This window comes from Thamnophis sirtalis, unplaced genomic scaffold (assembly GCF_051295495.1).
Source record: "Thamnophis sirtalis isolate CommonGarterSnake01/CBP01778 unplaced genomic scaffold, rThaSir2_p1.2 scaffold_1, whole genome shotgun sequence".
In the NCBI taxonomy this organism is placed as follows: Eukaryota; Metazoa; Chordata; class Lepidosauria; order Squamata; family Natricidae; genus Thamnophis; species Thamnophis sirtalis.
In genome coordinates, this window is record NW_028261381.1 from 29,357,888 (window position 1) to 29,378,097 (window position 20,210).

Consider the following 20,210-nt stretch of genomic DNA (forward strand, 5'->3'; position numbering starts at 1 on the left):
CTATTTGGATTGCAGCTGCAGCTGCTTTTTAAACTGCTTTGGGAGAGTTAGTGACCAACATTCAGAACAGAAAGAAGCACTAGGACTTTTTGAGACAACAAGAAGGATGAAGGTCTGTAAAACAAAAAGAAAACTTGAGTATTGGAATCTGGGCAATTTAAACTGTGTCTGGTGCTCCGCTGTGGAGAAATGCTTGATGCATAAGCATACTCAAGCAAGGACGGAAAAGTTGAAAGCAAACTTCAAGATTTCTGTAGTTGGCAGCACTTAACTAAAATTATTGCAGAAATGTTGTAACCACAGAAGGAAGCGAATGAACGATGTGAAAATTTGGGCTCGTTTCTTTCCTACAGGTTCAGCTGAAAATCCTAGTTGCAGTGATCTCCTGCGTTTTGCTCTCCTTGTTAATTCTATGCATTGTGTTAATTCCTGCAAAAGGTATGTTAACTTTGGAGGGATGGGGTGACGAGAGACAAATATTTTCTTCATTTTGCATCATTAGAAGTATTTGCAGAGAATTTTCTTTAATGGAATTTAGGATGTGTGCATGATAACCTATTTTACCAACAGCCAAATTTGGACAGCATTTGTACACACACTACCCCATTTCCCTCCCCTTTAAGCTGCAGCCACTGTATTTAGTGGTATTTCCGCAGACGTTTGTATCTCTGCAAAATTGTTACTCTGATTAAATTCAGAAATACTGGACAGACATGTCTGTATCCAAGTAAAAGAGAAATATTTGGAGCTATCAACAATGCATAAGGATCTTTTCAAATGATATATTTACCTGCATTTACTTTGAAGTGTGGGGAAGCCGAGGTCTTTCAGCCAAGTTGCAAACTCTGTTGTAAACAGCCTTGTTTCGTGCATTGTTTTCGGTTGGGCACAATAGATCTGCTTTATAAGTAGTCCTCGACTTACAACCACAATTGAGCCCCAGATTTCTGTTGCTAAGTTGTTAAGTAAGTTTTAGCCTATTTTACCACCTCCCACAGTTCTTAAATATTAAGTTGAATCTTTGCAGTTGTTAAGTTAGTAATATGTTTCCCAAGTGAACATGGCTGCCCCTTTGGCTTTGCTTGGCAGGAGATTACAAACGGTGATCCCGGGATACTAAAACCATCATACATATCAACCAGTTGCCAAGCATCTGAATTTTGATCATGGGGATGCTGCAATGGTTGTTAAGTGGGGAAAATGGTCCTAGGTCACTTTTTTCAGTGCCGTTGTAACTTCGAATGGTGGCTATACAAAGAATTGCACGTTGAGAACTACCTGTAATATGCAAGTTCTAGAGTGTTAATATGGCTCGCCTTTCTTACCTACCATTTTACTTCACATACACCTCAGGTTGCCTTCCTCGTACAGATCCGAGCCAAATCATTGGGTACCTGGGATCATCCCTCTTTTTCAAAAGTTCAGAAAACAGTTCATGTCTCCCATGAAGACTTGAGAGCCTTAAAAATGAAAGTTAGAACAACTTACTAAGGAAAGATGCATGTACATACACTATACAGATGCCTTTGCCTACTATTTAAAATTATGCTATATTATTATAAGCAGTATACAGTTTCTAGTAGGGGGAATAACCCTCTTCTGGTAGTTCTATATTTATATATAATAAAGGTAAAGGTTCCTCTTACACATATGTGCTAGTTGTTCCCGACTCTAGGGGGTGGTGCTCATCTCCATTTCAAAGCCAAAGAACCAGTGCTGTCTCTGTGATCATGTGGCTGGCATGACTAAATGCCAAAGGTCCACGTAACACTGTTACCTTCCCACCAAAGGTGGTTCCTATTTTTCTACTTGCATTTTTACATGCTTTTGAACTGCTAGGATGGCAGAATCTGGGACAAGAAACGGGAGTTTACTCCGTTACCTGGCACTAGGGATTCGAACTGCTGAACTGCTGACCTTTCTGATCGACAAGCTCAGCGTCTTAGCCACTGAGCCATCATGTCCCCCTATATATAATATAGAGACTTAAACCTCCTCTGCTATCCTGGTGTCTGTTTGAACGAAATTAATGTTGTCTGAGAAGAAGCATTAAGTGCTACTTTGAACAGTTCTATCAGACTCTGGTTAATCTTTTCTCATGGCCAAGAGGCTCCATGGGTTAAACCCTTAATTGATGACTCTGGAAGCTGGAACCTTCGGCAGGCATGCAAAGCCCATCTGCCAACTCACTACATATTTCTTTGCTGAGACTGAGCTAAGAAGTATTTAAGTGGTAACAATTGTGCATGCTGTCTCTTTCTGTTAATTGCAGACAGTTAATACTAATATTTCAATCCTGAAGTGGCCACAACTAAAAATGATTGACTCTCATCAGTGGATTTAGGACTTGAATCTTTTTTTACTCCCATTGTTTAATCCTGGAACTCATGATACGAGAAGACAAAGGTAACATCTGAGCATGTTGAAAATACATGTTTTTACAGCCTCCTCTTTCATTGATACGAAACGTAGAGAATGAGGAAGTAGAGTAGAGGACCAAGTCAAGAGGTTTTGATTTAGCTTTTTCCTTTAGTTATACTGGGCCAATTAGTCCCACTGACATAGTGGCAGGAAATTCAGGAGTTTATCATTTCCGTTCATCTGCAGAGCCCCATTTCGAGGAAGGCTGTTCTAACAGAAGTTTACAAAAACGTAAGCCAATGTAAAGCTTTTCTTAGCCAAGCTGTTCTTTTTTTGACAAATAAAACTGAGTGATAGTAAACAGATCTAGTTTCAAGACTCAGGCATGGTCCACAGTACTATGGTAGATACTAGAGGTTGCTGCCAAAATCATCACAACTTCTTCGCTGTGTTACTATACAGTTTGTTTTCAATATAGAACACATTGTAAACATGCAATTTACATGACATCTGTCTGACATAAGAGCTAGGTCAATGGATAGCAGAAATACTCCATTCACCTTTTTCCTACAATGGACTTAGGTTACAGCAAAACAAAATAATTTCAAGTAATGAGCACAATCCTTACTTGAATAGATATTTCTTAGAACTGCGGAAGACTGCATAGACAAGTCATACAACCTTGATTAAAGGTTAATACAAAGCATGCAATTAACAGAAGATGTTTTACGTTTAAAGATGTTATATGAACACATAATTAATAAGGGAATTTCTTTGTATGGAGTATTTATAGCAAATGAAGAACTGATAACAAAACCATAATTTTATGCAATGGAAATGTCTTTTTAAAAATAAAAATAAAAATCAAATGTACTATATAAGCTTTTAATTTTATTTTTTTAAAGTCACTGGACTTCTACTGGAAGAAGTAGTTTTTTAAAAACCTTCGTCTTCTACATTTCTGCCAGCTAAGTATTTGAACACAGAACACAGAATAACAGAATTGGAAGGACTTTGGAGGTCTTCTAGTCCAATCCCCGGCTCAAGACCCTATACCACTTCAGACAAATGGCTGTCCAGTCTTCTTCTTAAAAACCTCCAGTGTTGGAGCACCCACTACTTCTGAAGGCAAACCCTTCCATTAGTTAATTGGATATGTCTAGTCTAGTAAAAAGAAAGACTAAGTTAGGAAATTCCTCCTTAGTTCTAGGTTACTTCTCTCCTTACATAGTTACATAGTTGCTTCTCTCCTTACATAGTTTCCATACATTGTTTCTTGTCTTGCCTCTGGTATTTGGAAAATAGGTTGATCCCCTCTTCTCTGTGGCAGTCCTTCAAATATTGAAACACTGCTATCATGTGTCCCCTGGTCCTTCTTTTCAGTAGACTTGACATACCAAATTCCTGCAACTCTTCATATATTTTAGCTTCCAGACCCATAATCATCTTTGTTGCTCTTCTCAACATCTTTATTTATATTGTGGTAAACAAAACTGGATACAATATTCAAAGTGTGGTTTTCTCAAGGCTTTGTAAAGCAGTACTAATACTTCACATGATCTTGATTCTGTCCCTCTACTAATGTAGCCTAAAGTGGCGTGGCTTTTTTGACTGCTATAGCATACTGTTGGCTCACATTTAAGTGACTGTCCAGTAGGATTCCAAGATCCTTCTCACAATTATTACTGTTGAGCTATTTTATACATGTACATTTGGTTTTTCTTGCCTAAATGTGAAACCTTACCTTTCTCTAAATTGAATTTCATTTTGTTACATGGGGCCCAGTTTTCAAGTCTGTGGAGATCTGGACCTTAAGCCTATCTTCGGGAGTGTTGGCTATTTCTGCCAGTTTAGTATCACCTGAAAGTTTGATGTGTTCCCCTTCTATTCCTTCATTTAGATCATTTAGTAAGATATTGAAGAGTATTGGACCTAAAATGGAAACTTGTGGTATCCCACTGCTTACGTCCCTCCATGTAGATGTAGTTCCATTAACCACTACATGTTGAGTATGGTTTCTCAGCAAGTTACAAATCCATTCTTTACTGAAATTCAAGTATGCTATGTCCACAGCATTTTACTGGTCTAGTAATTTAGTAACTTTGTCAAAAAATGAAATAAGATTTGTTTGGCATGATCTGTTTTTGGTAATAACTTTGCTTGCTTCTAGGTGTTTGCAGATTTGTTGATTGATTATCTTTTTCAGTATCTTTCCACGTATTGATGACAGGCTGAGTGGTCTGTAATTTCCTGGCTCTGTCCCCCCCACCACTTTTTTTTGAAGATCGGGACCACATTAGCTTTTTTCCAGTCTTCAGGTAGTTCCCTAGTGTTCCAAGAACTTTGAAAAATATGGTTCAATGGTTCCCAAATCACATCTGCCAGTTCTTTTGACTCTGATTTGAATCCATCTAGAGAAGACAGATGTTCCCTTATCTTTTTCTTGCTTATTTTAATTTTAATCTTAGTCTTTCTTTTCCAGTTCTGTTTTTGATAAATTGAGTTGTGTTTTCATTTTGGGTGAACACACATCAGAAAATTAATCAAGCAGTTCTCTCCAGTGCCTATTATTTCCTTGGCAGCTTCTCCCATTAGTGGACTGATTGTTTCCTTGACTTTTTTTTTGTTTTTTATGTGTTGAAAAAAACTTTTTTCATTATTTTTCACATTTGTTGCAAGTCTTACTTTGTTCTGAGCCTTAGTTTTCCTGATTTCATTTTTGCAGATTCAGGCTATTTGTTGGTTGGCTTCAGTTATGTGTCCCTTTTTCCATTTTTTGTGAGTATCTGTTTTCTTGTTCAGTTTGTCAGGGAGTCTTGGTGTAACCATGCTGATTTCTGATTTCCTGTTTTTCTTTTCAGTGGTATTGACCTGGACTGGGCTTTTATAATTATATTTTTTAGAGTTTTTCAAGCTTTTTGCGTTGTTTTTCCCCTTTAAGATTTTCATCCATGGACTCTTTCCCAAGCTCTCTCTGAGATTATTAAAATCAGCTCTTTTAAAGTTTAAGACACTAGTTTGATTATGTTCTATGTGTCTTATATTGACAATCATCAATATGCTTGTATCTGCATTATATTGAATTGTAATATGACATGAACACTCTCCCCCCACCCCAAAGTTCCTGCAATTTCAATCCCCTTTATCTCTTCTTCTCTGTTAGTAAAAATTAAATCCATTATAGCTGCTTCTCTAGTTCCCTCCTCATACCTTTTGGATGACAAAGTTGTCAGCTAGGTTGGTCAGGAATTTGTTCAATTCCCCACTTGATGCATAGTTTGTCTCCCAGTTGATGTCAGGGTAGATAAACTCCCCCATTACTACTGTGGTGTCTTTCCTACAGACATTTGTTAAATGTTTAGCAAAATATTTCTTCTGCTTGGTTGAGTCGCTCGTAGTATACACCTATCAAAATATCATTCTTTTTTCCTTTTATGTTGACCCATATGCATTTTAGGAGGTGTTCATCCTTGGTTTTGTGCATCTCTGTAGAAAGAAAGTGATCCCTTACATATAATGCATATAATGCAACTCCACCTCCTCTTCTGTTAGATCTATTGGTTTTGAACAGTACATCTATCAGTACATTCCAATCATGGGTTTCATCCCACCAAATTTCAGTAATGTCAACTATATCATATCTGCTCCCGTGTAGTAGTACTTCAAATTCACCATGTTTGTTCCCTAAACTTTGAGTGTTAGTCCATAACACTCCCTTTGAGTCCATAAAGGACTCAGACATCTGAGTCCTTTATGGCTGACCTTGGGTATGCTTTCCTATATCTCCTACTTTGCATCTGAATTTTTCTTTCTTCCCTTCCTTCCCTACCTCCTGGTTTGATTGGTTGTGTAGGGTTTTTTGTTTGGAATTAGGTCCTAATGTTCCTAAAGATTGGTCACCTTCCACCCTCAATTTCAGTTTAAAGCCTTCCGGTAAGTTGAGCCATCCATTTTCCGAATATATTCTTCCCAGTTCTTATAAGGTGCAGCCCATCTGTTTTGATATGATAGTGTACCTATATTCCCTTTTGTGTTTATTTGTCTTGACAGTTTTCTTCTGCATTAGTGCTGGTGAGGAGCTGTGTCAACAGTGGAAGTGACATGTTTATTCTATAGTAACTAATAGTTATTTATTTCAGGAGGAAGCATCCAAAGCATTGCCATTTATAAAACATAGAAATGCTTGACACACCTGTTAAAATAAAGATGTTTTCGCATTGCAAAGGGCAACAGTCATCAAACCAGAAAGGTGTGAAGGAGCTAATAGTTAAAAGAGATTGTAGAGAGTAGAAAGGCTATAGAAGCTTAGATCTATATTAAATGGAATTATGGATACCATAAGCTCACCTTACGTTATGTTTGGGAAGAAGCCCTAATTTAATTCCAAAAGAGAATAATATACATTCAGAGTAAAATAATAATAATAATAAAACAAGCACCAGTAACAGGTGCCCCCAGAGTGTGGGGTCATAAAGTCAAGATGCTGGTTGCAGCCACATAATAAAAACCTACCCTTTTTACAATCATCACACACATGCAATATATGTTTTAAAAAAGGAGGGGAAGGGTTTTGATTGTGTAATGATGGTTGCCATCTTGGCTTTTTTTAAAAAAACCTTATCCCTCCTGGAATATCCTGATTTATAATAGCTGTTGGCAGTCTCAATTGCTTCATGATCTATAAAGGCAGGATATTAATCAAGGATCTAATGAGCTTTGCCACTCCAAAACCTTTTAGATTTGCAGCATATGGTAGTACAAATTCAAGTGGGATTTGCCCATGTTCAATGCCTCTTTCATCTGAATTGTACTTTTTCAGGAAGAAATGAGAGCAGGAGAAGAGAGCTCCACAAAACCTGGGGTGGGAGGGGGAAATCACCTGTTGGTTCCCCTTTGCCTCTGATCTACAGGGAGTGTCAGTGCCATGAGATGTCATATGAATTCTATATGACAAATGTATAGGAGAAGATAATTTTTCCAATGGAACAAATGGGAAGTGGATATAGAAAAGAAGGATGTGAAAGCTGCTTTGGAAATTAGTGAAAAGAATAATATTGCAGCATGCCAAAAAATGTTGGGTGAATTTTTTTAAAAATAAAGATGGGGAAATGAATAGGAATATTTTAGGATAGGTAAATGCTGATAGAAAGTTAGTTTATGGTTTATTTCAAGAACTGAATCCTTTTCAAAAGAAGCAACATTAGCTACGCATAATAATGTACCACCTTTTTATATAGAAGTGAGAATCACATTTGCTAGGAGAAACAAAAGTAAGTTAAAGGTCATGAAAATGAGAAATTGAAGAAGTGTGTGTGTAAAATAAGAAAAAGCAGCGACAAGAATACATTGGTGGTGCATGAATGAATATGAATAAATTCAGGAGCGCTTAGAACAATAGAGATAAGTTCAGATGCTTGGTCATATATATTTTTCTTTGAATACATTTGAGGTGATTAGTCATATTTGATTGGCTCTCATATTTGTTTTTGTTTGAATACATTTGTTTTTTAATTTGATTGCTGTTCAGATTTGGTTTTTTAAATATCAAAACAAATTATTTTAAAATTATAAAACAAAATTTTATTTATTTTGTTTGTCACTCATGTAAAAGGTAACAGGAATGGGAACAAACATGAATAAGAACACAGGAAATGGGTACAAATAAATGGGCATAGTAAGAAAGGGACGTTAGGCACGCTGGTGCGCTTATGCACGCCCCCTTTATGGACCTCTTAGGAATGGGGTGAGGTCAACAGTAGACAGTTTAAGGTTAAAGCTATAGGGGTTTGAGGATGTAACAGCGGAGTCAGGTAGAGCATTCCAGGCATTGACCACTCTGTTGTTGAAGTCGTACTTCCTGCAATCGAGTTTGGAGCGGTTTACCTTGAGTTTGTATCTATTGTTTGCCCGTATATTATCGAGGTTGAAGCTGAAGTAGTCATTGACAGGTAGGACGTTGTAGCAGATAATTTTGTATACTACACTCAGGTCAGACCTTCGGCAGCGTAGTTCTAGGTTGTCCAAGCCCAAAATTTCAAGCCCGGTGGCATAAGGGATTCTGTTGTGAGCAGAGGAGTGCAGTACTCTTCTCGTGAAATACCTCTGGGCTCGCTCAATTGTGTTAATGTCCGATATACCTTGTGGATTCAGACAAGCTGTATTTGAGAATTGGTTTAGCAAATGTTTGTATGCCCTAGTTTGCAGTAAAATATTACCGTAGAAGAAGCTTCGCAAGTTTAGGTTAACAAGTCTTAATTATTAATTAGACTTCTATACCGCTTAATAGGGCTTTCAGCCTCTCTAAGCAGTTTACAAATTTTTTAGCAAATTGAGTCAGCAACTTGCCCCCACAGTCTGGGTCCTCATTTCACCCACCTCAGAAGGATGGAAGGCTGAGTCGACCTTGAGCCAGTGAGATTTGAACCGCTGAACTGCAGATCACAGTCAGCTGAAGTGGCCTGCAGTACTGCACCCTAACCACTGTGCCACCTCAGCTCTTTTAATGGCTTTTTGGCAATGCTGTTACATTGACAGGTGAGAGGAGAACTCCTTGATGGAGTGTGGGTCGTCTACGAGGCCATATCTGCCTAGCTTGTATTTGATGTTATGATTTTTTTTTTTTTGCCAATGTGTAAGACAGAGCATTTGTTGGTTGAGATTTGGAGTTGCCAATTGTTTGACCATTCAGACACATAGCCAAGGTCATTTTGAAGGGCAACAGCATTGTTGTTGGTGTTGAATAGTTTTACGTCATCAACGAAGAGGATGGAGATGCTTTTGAGATGATCACAAAGGTCATTTATGTAAAGCATAAAGAGTATGAGTCCTAAAACATTGCCTTGGGAGACACCGCTGTTAACTGGTGTAGGGTTTGATAGGGCTGTCCCTATTCTGACTCTTTGTTGCCTGTTTGATATGACCTCGTAGATGACCCACACTCCATCAAGGAGTTCTCCTCTCACCTCTCAATGTAACAGCATTGCCAAAAAGCCATTAAAAGAGCCGAGGTGGCACAGTGGTTAGGGTGCAGTACTGCAGGCCACTTCAGCTGACTGTGATCTGCAGTTCAGCGGTTCAAATCTCCCTATTCTGACTATTTGTTGCCTGTTTGATAGGAACGCAGCTATCCCCTTATGTAGGGATCCGGAAATGCCATACGATTTTAGTTTTAACAGTAGTTTGTTGTGTACCACTATAAATAAAACAAAATAGATAAAACAAAATTGTTCATATTTGTTTTTTAATGTGATCAAATTATAAAACAAATGCATGGAGGAAGAATGAACAGGTTGAGAGGAAGAGGAAAACAGGAAGTCATGGTCAAGAGGTGACGAGGTCTTAAAAAATAGAAAGGTCAAGCAAGATTGCTGGTGGCGCAGTACTGGAAGAAGGAAGAATTGCCTACTATTCAAGAATGGACTTTAAAAGTAACAAACTTAGCAGAGATGGCTAAAATATCAGCATACTTGAAGGACCATTCAGATGAGAAATATAAGTTGGAATGGAGAAGATGGACTGATTACATTCAAAATAAATATGGGACTAAGAAATTTCAGTTAGCTTATGAGTGAATGAACAAGGAGTGTTACAATTTATCTAAAGTTAGCTTTACAAAAGAGGAGTTAAAGTATAAGTGATGGTATGATGCTAAAGTTAGATAGTTTATTTTAGTGTATGATTGTTAAATGTTTATACCCTGTATTTTACTCTGGGAGGCTGGGGTGGAGGGAGGGAGGGAAGGGGAAGGGTATACAATTGTAAAATTTATTAAAACTTTTTAATAAAAAAAATAGAAAGGTGAGAAGTTTAAAAAACAAACAACAATGTGCAAAATCTTGTATGGAGGTGGGGAAAATCACGGAGAGTTTGCAAGGATAGAAAAGATGGGAGAAGTACAAATTATGAAATGTATTGGTGTAAAGTAGTTTAAACTATATTTCCCATTCTTTTTCTTATACCATGCTTTTAATTTCGTTGGCTGGCTATTTCTCCTACTGCTTCTCCAAGTTCTGCATAATATTGCTTACTGAAAAGGAATAGCATGACGAATGTGTCGGTGTGTACGTGTGCAGTTGCACCATCCATATACGGTACAGTTGCATCAAGCTGTACATGGTCCCTTTATGTTTTGTCTGTCAGCTTCTGCTTTGCTGTTGCTTCAGCTGACATTGTCTTCCAAACCACTGGTCTGTTTGGTTTTTTGTGAACATGATGAATTCCCTAAGCTATCTGAATCATCTGTCACATGAGGGGAAAAGGAACAGAAATTCCCACAAATAAGCATAAAGCAGGAATTTATGCAGGTCGATAAATTATTCAGAGCTTAAGGATAATAAATAACATGTATTAGCGAGTGACCCTGTGATTATATATATATATTCAAAAAAGACTGACTCACATGAGCATTGAAAAAGAATGTGAGTCTAATTTATGACCGTTTTCCTTCCAGAGGGCCTAGTGAAGTGGCTGATGTATCAAATTGCATGATTTATTGCAGGAAATTGTAAGAATTTCAGAATCTATTTCCTATTAGACAGTTTCTTAGTGCTTTTGATGGATTACTGCTTTGCGTATTTAGTCTGGTAAATTTCAAATTAAACAGGCATCTTTATGAAACTAGGTTAGAGGGTCACTGTCCAATGTTTACCCTCCACTCCCACCCCCAACCTTAACAAGAGTTTGCTTCTTTATAAAAATGGCTCATGGTTTTTGCAAAAAAGGGAAAATGAGGGACCACAAATCATAGCTATATATCCATGATGGTGAACCTATGGCACACATGCCAGAGGTGGCACGCAGAGCCCACTCTGTGGGCACGCGTGCCATTGCCAGCTGCTTTTCTGGTTTCCAGCGCATGCACGCATGCCGCCAGCTGACATTCATGCGTGCCAGAGCCCCGGAAACCCAAAGACCAGCTGGTCTTCAGGTTTCTGGGGCTCTGGCATGTATGTGTGCACACACGCACAAGCTTTCTGGTTTGGGCACTCGGTGCCCAAAAGGTTCGCCATCACTGCTACATGCCATCATTGTATCATTTAAATACAGCGATGTATACTGTACAATTTTGATTGAGTAAACCAAGGACAATCATAGCAAAACTACAAGAATTGCAAGTACTGGATTTCTGGCTATTCAACCGTACTGTTCATTAATGACTTTCCTCATTCTTCTTATATACTGTATATACACTATATTGCCAAAAGTATTTGCTCACCTGCCTTTACTCGCATATGAACTTACTGTAAGTGACATCCCATTCCTAATCCATAGGGTTCAATATGACGTTGGTCCACCCTTTGCAACTATAACAGCTTCAACTCTTCTGGGAAGGCTGTCCACAAGGTTTAGGAGTGTGTTTATGGGAATTGTTGACCATTCTTCCAGAAGCGCATTTGTGAGGTCACACACTGATGTTGGACGAGAAGGCCTGGCTCTCAGTCTCCACTCTAATTCATCCCAAAGGTGTTCTATCGGGTTGAGGTCAGGACTCTGTGCAGGCCAGTCAAGTTCATCCACACCAGACTCTGTCATCCATGTCTTTATGGACCTTTATGGACTGTGGTGCACAGTCATGTTGGAAGAGGAAGGGGCCTGCTCCAAACTGTTCCCACAAAGTTGGGAGCATGGAATTGTCCAAACTGTCTTGGTATGCTGAAGCATTTAGAGTTCCTTTCACTGGAACTAAGGGGCCAAGCCCAGCTCCTGAAAAACAATCCCACACCATAATCTTTACACTTGGCACAACGCAGTCAGACAAGCACCATTCTCCTGGCAACCGTCAAACCTAGACTCATCCATCAGATTGCCAGATGGAGAAGCACGATTTGTCACTCCAGAGAACGCGTCTCCACTGCTCTACATTCCAGTGGTGGCGTGCTTTACACCACTGCATCCAACGCTTTGCATTGCACTTGGTGATGTATGGCTTGGATGCAGCTGCTCGGCCATGGAAACGCATTCCATGAAGCTCTCTGCGCACTGTTCTTGAGCTAATTTGAAGGCCACCTGACGTTTGGAGGTCTGTAGTGATTGACTTTGCAGAACGTTGGTGACCTCTTCACACTATGCGCTTCAGCATCCGCTGAGCCCGCTCCGTCAGTTTATGTGGCCTACCACTTCGTGGCTGAGTTGCTGTTGTTCCCAAACACTTCCATGTTCTTATAATACAGCTGACAGTTGACTGTGGAATATTTAGGAGTGAGGAAATTTCACGACTGGATTTGTTGCACAGGTGGCATCCTATCACAGTTCCATGCTGGTATTCACTGAGCTCCTGAGAGCGACCCATTCTTTCACAAATGTTTGTACAGTCTGCATGCCTAGGTACTTGATTTTATACACCTGTGGCCATGGAAGTGATTGGAACACCTGATTCTGATTATTTGGATGGGTGAGCGAATACTTTTGGCAATATAGTGTATTTACAGTATAGCAAATGTATTCCACAAAGAAAAACAAAAATGGAATTCCTTTGGCTTTCTAATATCCACACGTTCCAAAACAATGTCATGGTTTTCTCATAATATTTTGAACACCTGGAATCTATTGGGTGCTGATGTTAACACATATGTGAGTCTCAGAGTACCTTTGTTGATATCCAAAACGTGCATTTCTCCACTATTTGAAATGCCTGAGCCAAAGTTTCATCTTGCTAGTGGCATGCACATTGTAAAAATTTCATACTATTAGCCTTGAGTCATTGCCATTCATGTGCTAAAAATGATCTTTCCCAAATGTTGGAAATGCATTTTCTAACACTAAGTATTCACCATTACTCAACTTACAGAAATAGCATTCCAGAAATAATTTAAAGTCTGCCTGACTCCAAACTTCCCTGGGTGTCTTACCTTTTAAAAATAAAAAAACCTATAAAATTTAAGAAACAGATCATGAAGACCCAGAACAGAAAATTATACATACTTTACCAAGAAGGGGATAAGCACCACTCTACCCCAAGACCTGCGTGACCAGCCAACTTTCCAAAGATTTATGAAGATAAATCCAAGTGGATCTCTGGCAGAATGCTATTCCATAAGGAAGGTATAACAACAGAGGATTCATGCTTCCATTCATGGTTCTGATTTAAAAAAAAACATTATTTAATTAGGGCACACATTTTGCCTAATCTTACTGGCCAAAACTAACCAATAATAAGTGGTCCTCAAATAACTGGGCCTATTTTTCAAATGAGTTGAGGATGACATATCTTGCATCATTTCGATCTGACATACTTTTCCTGTTTGATTTCTTTTGAACTATAATCTCTGTGAACCTAAAATTGCCTCCTATTCAAAAAACCAAAAACTATAGCATTCTAGGTGCAATTTCTCTATATTGTGTGTGAACTGTGGCTAAACTGTCATCTCTGTCTTGCTCCTGAAGATAAACACAAACGAAATAATCCCAGACCACTTACACTGGATGAGTATTTGGATGGAGATTTCAATTACAAAACCTTTTCTCCATACTGGGTTTCAGGTATGTCAAATTAATTTGGAATCATGGGATAATATGGGGCAGTGATGGAACATGGAATGCTTTTTTTTTAATCTGCTAAACTTAAGGGTTATGGTTGGTTGTTTTTTAATGGAATTGTTTGGGTTTCAATTGTGGTTTATTGCCCTCAGTTGTGCAGAGACAGCGCAGGGACAGGGTGCATGGTATCTCAAACAATTGACTAAATTAATACGCCTATTTAAAATGAGCAGAGAATTGGAACATTTGTGATAATCAGCAGTGATATTAAAGAATCACTGAGGATCAAAGATTTGCTTCCAAGGTAAATGTAGATAAAACCATTACAACATTGTGTATCAAACCCAAAAGCCCTTTGTGAGAAACAGTGATAGGAAGATGATAGTGATGTTGATTTTGCTTCTCTAGATAATCACGGTTCTTGCACAAATGTATACAGCTAAGAAATGTGACAAGTGCCCAGAGCTGCTAAATCTGCCATTCCCTGGAGTATTTTATTTGAAACCACAGAGTTTCTAGACTTAGTCAGAACCTAAATAATACTAAATTCCTAATTTGATATTTCATAATCTCTGGGGCTTTTAAAGTGATAAACAACATCATTTGCATGATTTTGTTTTGTTTCGTTTTGGTGCAGGCAAATTGGCTGATATTAAGGAATTATTTTTTTCCTGGCTTATTTTTATTTCAAAGCAGTTACATTATAGAAGACAAAAATAGGGGTGAGGTGTCAATTTATGTTCTGTTTTATTTTTGTGAATGCATGACGTTCAATTATCAAATACGAGCTTTGGTTTTAAGCGTTTGGTAGGTATTTTGATGGACTTGCAATTAAGATGAATATTCCATTTTTAGTTTTTAAAAATTCCAATATAAAATGTAAAATGTATACATTGTTTTCCTGCGCATATGCATTTTTGTGTAGAATAGATATATGTGTGTGTATGTATATGTACATGTACATGCATATATGTATATATTAAAAAAGAATTACAATGCAAAATGTTGCAGAAGCAATAACAACAACAATAATAACAATAATATACTTGCCCTAGTAAAAAAGTGGGATATGAATCAAATCTTAGAAGTTTAGGTATTAGAGCAAAAATGTAAAATTTACCTTCAATTGTAAATTCAATCAATTTATTCCTCATCTCTACCAAGAACATTTGAGATTTTTTTTAAAAAAAACTGTGCATATATTTGATTTTTCTCAGCTTTGATGTCATTTTTGCCTATTCAGAATTACAAGATTAGGCACATTTTTTTAGCCTTTACCTTTCCTCTGGTAGCTCCCTTATTTTCTTGCATGAAAATTCCTTGTGGTTTTGAAGTAAGCAATTAAATGCATGATTGCCTGAGAAATGCAACAAGATACTGTGTTTCCCCGAAAATAAGACAATGTCTTATTTTCTTTTGACCCCCGAAATAAGTGCTTGGCCTTATTTTTGGGGAGGTCTTATTATTTTTGAGGTGCATGAGGTGGTGAGCGTGATCACCTCATGGCTGCTGCTGTGTTATGCTCCTGCAGCAGTGAGGTGCATCATTGAATTTGCCACTCTTTTTGCAGTGGCCATTAGCATGACAGAAGGGGCAAAATGGCTAGGGTTGTGGGAGCGGCTGTTAGATAATGGTGTGTGGGGTGCGTGAGGCATGTTCCCCCCTTTCTCCCCCTCTGGCCTCGCCTCTTCACCTCATGTTGTTTGCATGGGAAGCAACCAGAGGAAATGGTAGGGATCAGCTGCCCATGCACTTAAATATTTTAAGGGAGGGCTTATTTTCAGGGGAAGAGTTATTTTCAGGGAAACCGGTAGAATTTCCATGAAACTTATTGAACAATCCCATTTCTCTTTCCATTGAAGGAAATGAATATCTTCAAGACTCTAAAGATAATGTCATCCTTCACAATGTTGAATCAGGGCAGTCGACCATTATCTTGACAAATAGCACCATTGTATGTATGGCCTCTATTTCAAAATTATGAGTTAATTTATGTAAGTGATGGTTATGTGTTGGCTACTAATTGATGCTTTAATCTTTCAGAAAGAACTGAATGTCACAAATTATGCAATGTCTGCAGATCAGAAATTTATAGTATTGGAAAGCAACTATTCTAAGGTAATATTTTTAAAAGTTTGGATTGGTAAACTTTCAGGGCATTAACAAAAATTCTTCGAAGGAATTCCTTGGGAAAGGAAGTTGAAGCAAGGCCTTAGTTTATTCCTTCATTATCCTTCCAATCTTAGCCTCCATACTAAAACAATCATTACTGCAAAGTACAGTAGGCAGTAAACAATCATTATTGCAAAATAACAATCATATTTTGCTTTGGACAAACAATCAGCTCTTCATCCCTACCAGACTAGCTCTTGTGCACTGACTTCTAATCGCGAGGAGATTTCCTAGGGCCTGAGGGCCCCATGTAATAACCTCTTGAGAAATGGGCTGAATGGGGAGGAAAGTTAGATGCTTGGTTCAGACACTAGTTTGGTAAGAAAATGAATTACCGTATCTTTGGAGTATAAGATGCACCTTTTTCCCTCAAAAAAGAGGATGAAAATCTGGGTGCATTTTATACACTGAATACATTTTTGGCCTCCGAAACCCCACCTCACTTTGCAAAAACAGCCATGTATAGCTTTTAGGAGGCTTCCAGAGTGCTCCTGGGGAGAGCAGAAATGACCACAAAATGGGCTGTTTTTTGCTCGCTCTTGCCTCCCTAGCCCCCAGGAGCACTCTATAACCCTTCTAAAGGCTATGCATGCCCCTTTTTTTGACAAAAATGGGCCCGTTTTCATGAAAAATGGGCCGTTTTGGGGAGGTCTGCAGAATGCAAAAACTTTTTTTTTAATTTGCCTCTTCAAAATCTTGGTGCATCTTATATTCTGAAAAATATGGTAATTTTCCTAGAAACCCGGTCTTATTCTTTGGTCCCCTTGCAGGTTATGCACCCAGAGAGCAGCCGCTGTAGAAATTAAATACAATTTAATTGTGAAGGTGCAGAAGGTGCATTAGCTTTGTGCAAAAATTTACTCTGGATAGTGAGATGAACAGCATAAAAATTTAATTAATATTTTTTTTTTAAAAAAATAATAAATTCAGCTTGGCTAGAGGGCAGAAAAAAAGGGCCAAAGTATAAACATCCATGTACATACATGGGCAAAACCTTGCTTCCAATGTCCTATCCCTACCTGATCAGTCCACATTCATGCCATATTAACAGAGAAGATATAAAGAGTGCTTCTTTTTTTCATGTCAATAAATCAGATTTCTGATTGCACTTGGATTTGTGTTCTCTTCAGAAGAGAGGTGGTACACAGCAGGTTCTGACCAGTTCTGGAGAACCAGTAACGGAAATTTTGAGTAGTACAGAGAATCAGTAATACCACCTCTGACTGCCGCCCGCCCCCATCTAGTCTCTGTCTCCCGAGTCCCAGCTGACTGGAGGGAATGGAGATTTTACAGTATCCTTTCCCTGCCACGCCCACCAAGCCACATCCACCAAGCTACACCACGCCCACCAAGCCATCTATATCTATACCTATGCCTATACCCATACCCATACCCATACCCATACCCATACCCATACCCATATCCATCCACCCACACATCCATCCATCCATCCATCCATCTAGTGGTATCACCGTTCCATAATAATAATGCTGATCAAAGTGACAAATTGGTTCCTTTTCTGGAAACATATTTACATCAGTAAAAAGCATTTTGAAAAACTTCTTCATGACTGAAAAATAGTGATGACTGCTCCTACATTTTATGAAAATTGCTTACCGGGTTGCATTGTCTTTAATAAAACAGAGATAATGAGTAGAACAAAGACCTCAAGAGAAAGCATTATGAAGATTAGATAACTTGTTTTACATTTAGCAAAATTAATTATTTTTCTCTCTCCATTGTAACCTTTCAGCTTTGGAGGTATTCTTACACAGCATCCTATCACATTTATGATCTTGAATTAGGGTAAGACAGATTTATTTTCCTGTTGACTAAAACATTAGTAATGTTTAACTTTATGCAATGCTCTTTTTGAGAATCATTAAGTCATTGAAGAAAATAGATTTCAAACAGATCTGTTATCTATAGTGATATTCCCAAACATCAATGGAGTGCTTCATTTTGTTTTCCATTAAATGTATTAAACTCAATTTAAATTGTTTATCAGTCACTTACAAAGTCTTCATTGGGCTGGACCTAGCACTTTTGCAAGAATTCAGAACTAATGAACCAAAGGTTTTAGTAAGGACTTTTCACTTGCACTGATGATGTTACCTAGTTTGAGTAATGAAATGTCTGCAAGAAAACAACCATGCTCAAGGAAGATCAAGAACCTCTCATATAAAATTTCTTAAATAAATAAAATAAATAAATGTAACTGGTTATGACCCAGTCTTCCTTAGAAAGCAAAAGCAAAGTTCTGCCTCACTGTTGTCTAGCTCCCTCTCTGCCTCTGAAGCAGAGCCCTTGTCTGAGCTTTTCTCAGCCCTCGGGAATGGCCCATGTTCCTCCCCAACTTCTTCATTGTCCGACTCTGCTGCCAGCTCCAAAGGCCACCGGTGGACCACAACATAACTGGGAAATGTCTACTAAATGTGTCATTGTACTTACATCTTACTTGTGGGCTTCTTAGACCCCTGTAGCATCTTTTATTTCCTTTGTGGCTTCCTACTAAGTAAAATAATAATCCCAAAGTATTTTGAATATCAAAAAATTCTAACAGTCAGTATTAACATCGCTGAAATATCATTGTGAACAGATATGCTTGCCAATAAAGAATGAACAGATGTTTGGGGGAGCATGCATCAACTGTCCTAAAAGTACAGGTTCTAAATTTCACGTAAGCACTGAATAATTAATTAGAAATGTGAATTAAGAAAACTATGTCACTCCATGATTTTTTTCCCCCCATTGTAGCGTTTTTGTCAAAGAATATGAGCTACCACATAATATTCAACATATCTCCTGGTCACCTGTTGGACATAAATTGGTCAGTAATTAATACTGTGTCACAATAATGTTCCTTCTGATTGAGTTTGATGTGCCTATGGTGTTTCTTCGGCCATCACTCATTTCTGTTTATCAAATATGCTTAAGAATTTTGTATGTTGATAATAACACTATTTGTAAAAGAGCTAGATGGTGTGTTAGAACTGTGGTTTAAAATAAAGTAAACACTTCAGCATGGACCTGTTATTGTTTGTTCTAGGGTGACACACTTTTGTTTGTCTCAAGTGAGATATACCAAACACAGAAATCCAGAAGCTGGACTTCTGGCTATGTTCCTGTAGATCCTCTCCATCTTATCTCCATCTTTTCTCCACCTTCTCTCCATCTAGCAGACCTTAAGTCATGGTTCTTAAGTTAGTCCATCTAGACAAGGTCAAATGGGCTGCAAATAGTTGGGACGATGGTATCAGCTGATTGCCCTCAATAAATAGAAACCATAACACAGCCCGAAATTTGACTAAGACTGTTCCTGTAAGAGAAATGAGAAAGAAAAAAATTGCAAAAATGTGCCTTCTACTCTTTCTATTGAATATTATTTTATTATTATTTATTTATTACAAAAATGTGAAATCACAGCTGCCAATTCTTTAGCTGGTATTGGATTTCACACACACCGAGTTATTTATTTCTTTAAATGTACGTATTGAGGCCCCAGCTCTATTGGATGATGTAATTGTCATGTTAATTTTTTTCCAGCTGTTTCATCTCATTTTTAATCCTCAAATCCCATCAATTCATTTGTTTATTCTTATGGCAAAAGCCCATATAAGGGTTTCAGTCTTTTTTAAAAGAAAAAAAGTCACTGTTATTTTTTTTCTCTGACCAAACTGATCAGCTTCACTATTTCTGCAGGTTCAATTAATTTTATGATCCAGTCTTTCGTTATAGGCATTTCATTGCTTTTCCAACTTTTGGCATACATCTGCCAGGGTGATGAATTCTAAAGTAGATAAGAGCAGGAGATAATATATGGTTATCTCCTTTTATTCATATAACAAATTTGACTTGTAAAATATGACTTCCCTACAGATTCAGAACTTAAGGCAGGCATTTCTTATCTAAGAGATTTCTTATCTCATGCTCTCTGCATGTGTTGGACTACAACTTTATCAACCGATAAGGTTTTTTGTCATGATGTCTGAGGTGATAGAAGCTTTGGTTTAACATGTTTGGAAAGCCAAAGGCTTATTAAGTAATGTATTATTATGGGAGGGACATGATATAACACACATACAAAGCACTGCTAATCTCAGAGGAGGCTGTTAGGTTTCACTCAAGATACCAGCCTATACCTTCCTACTTTTCATTGCATGATTCTCCAGAGATTCTTCTCTGTGGCCTGGAAAATAAAA

The 20,210-nt window shown here is 38.0% G+C and overlaps 1 protein-coding gene across 1 annotated transcript in view; it reads left to right on the plus strand.

The window, feature by feature from the left end:
* Nucleotides 1–20,210, plus strand: part of LOC106539315 (prolyl endopeptidase FAP) — a 60,268-nt gene continuing 40,058 nt past the window's right edge. The window contains exons 1-7 of the mRNA XM_087709737.1: nucleotides 1–112; nucleotides 354–438; nucleotides 13,744–13,839; nucleotides 15,699–15,790; nucleotides 15,880–15,954; nucleotides 17,762–17,814; nucleotides 18,766–18,838. Of these exons, the coding sequence (XP_087565863.1) occupies nucleotides 107–112; nucleotides 354–438; nucleotides 13,744–13,839; nucleotides 15,699–15,790; nucleotides 15,880–15,954; nucleotides 17,762–17,814; nucleotides 18,766–18,838 (480 nt within the window). The 5' untranslated portion in view covers nucleotides 1–106. The remainder of the gene's footprint in view (nucleotides 113–353; nucleotides 439–13,743; nucleotides 13,840–15,698; nucleotides 15,791–15,879; nucleotides 15,955–17,761; nucleotides 17,815–18,765; nucleotides 18,839–20,210) is intronic.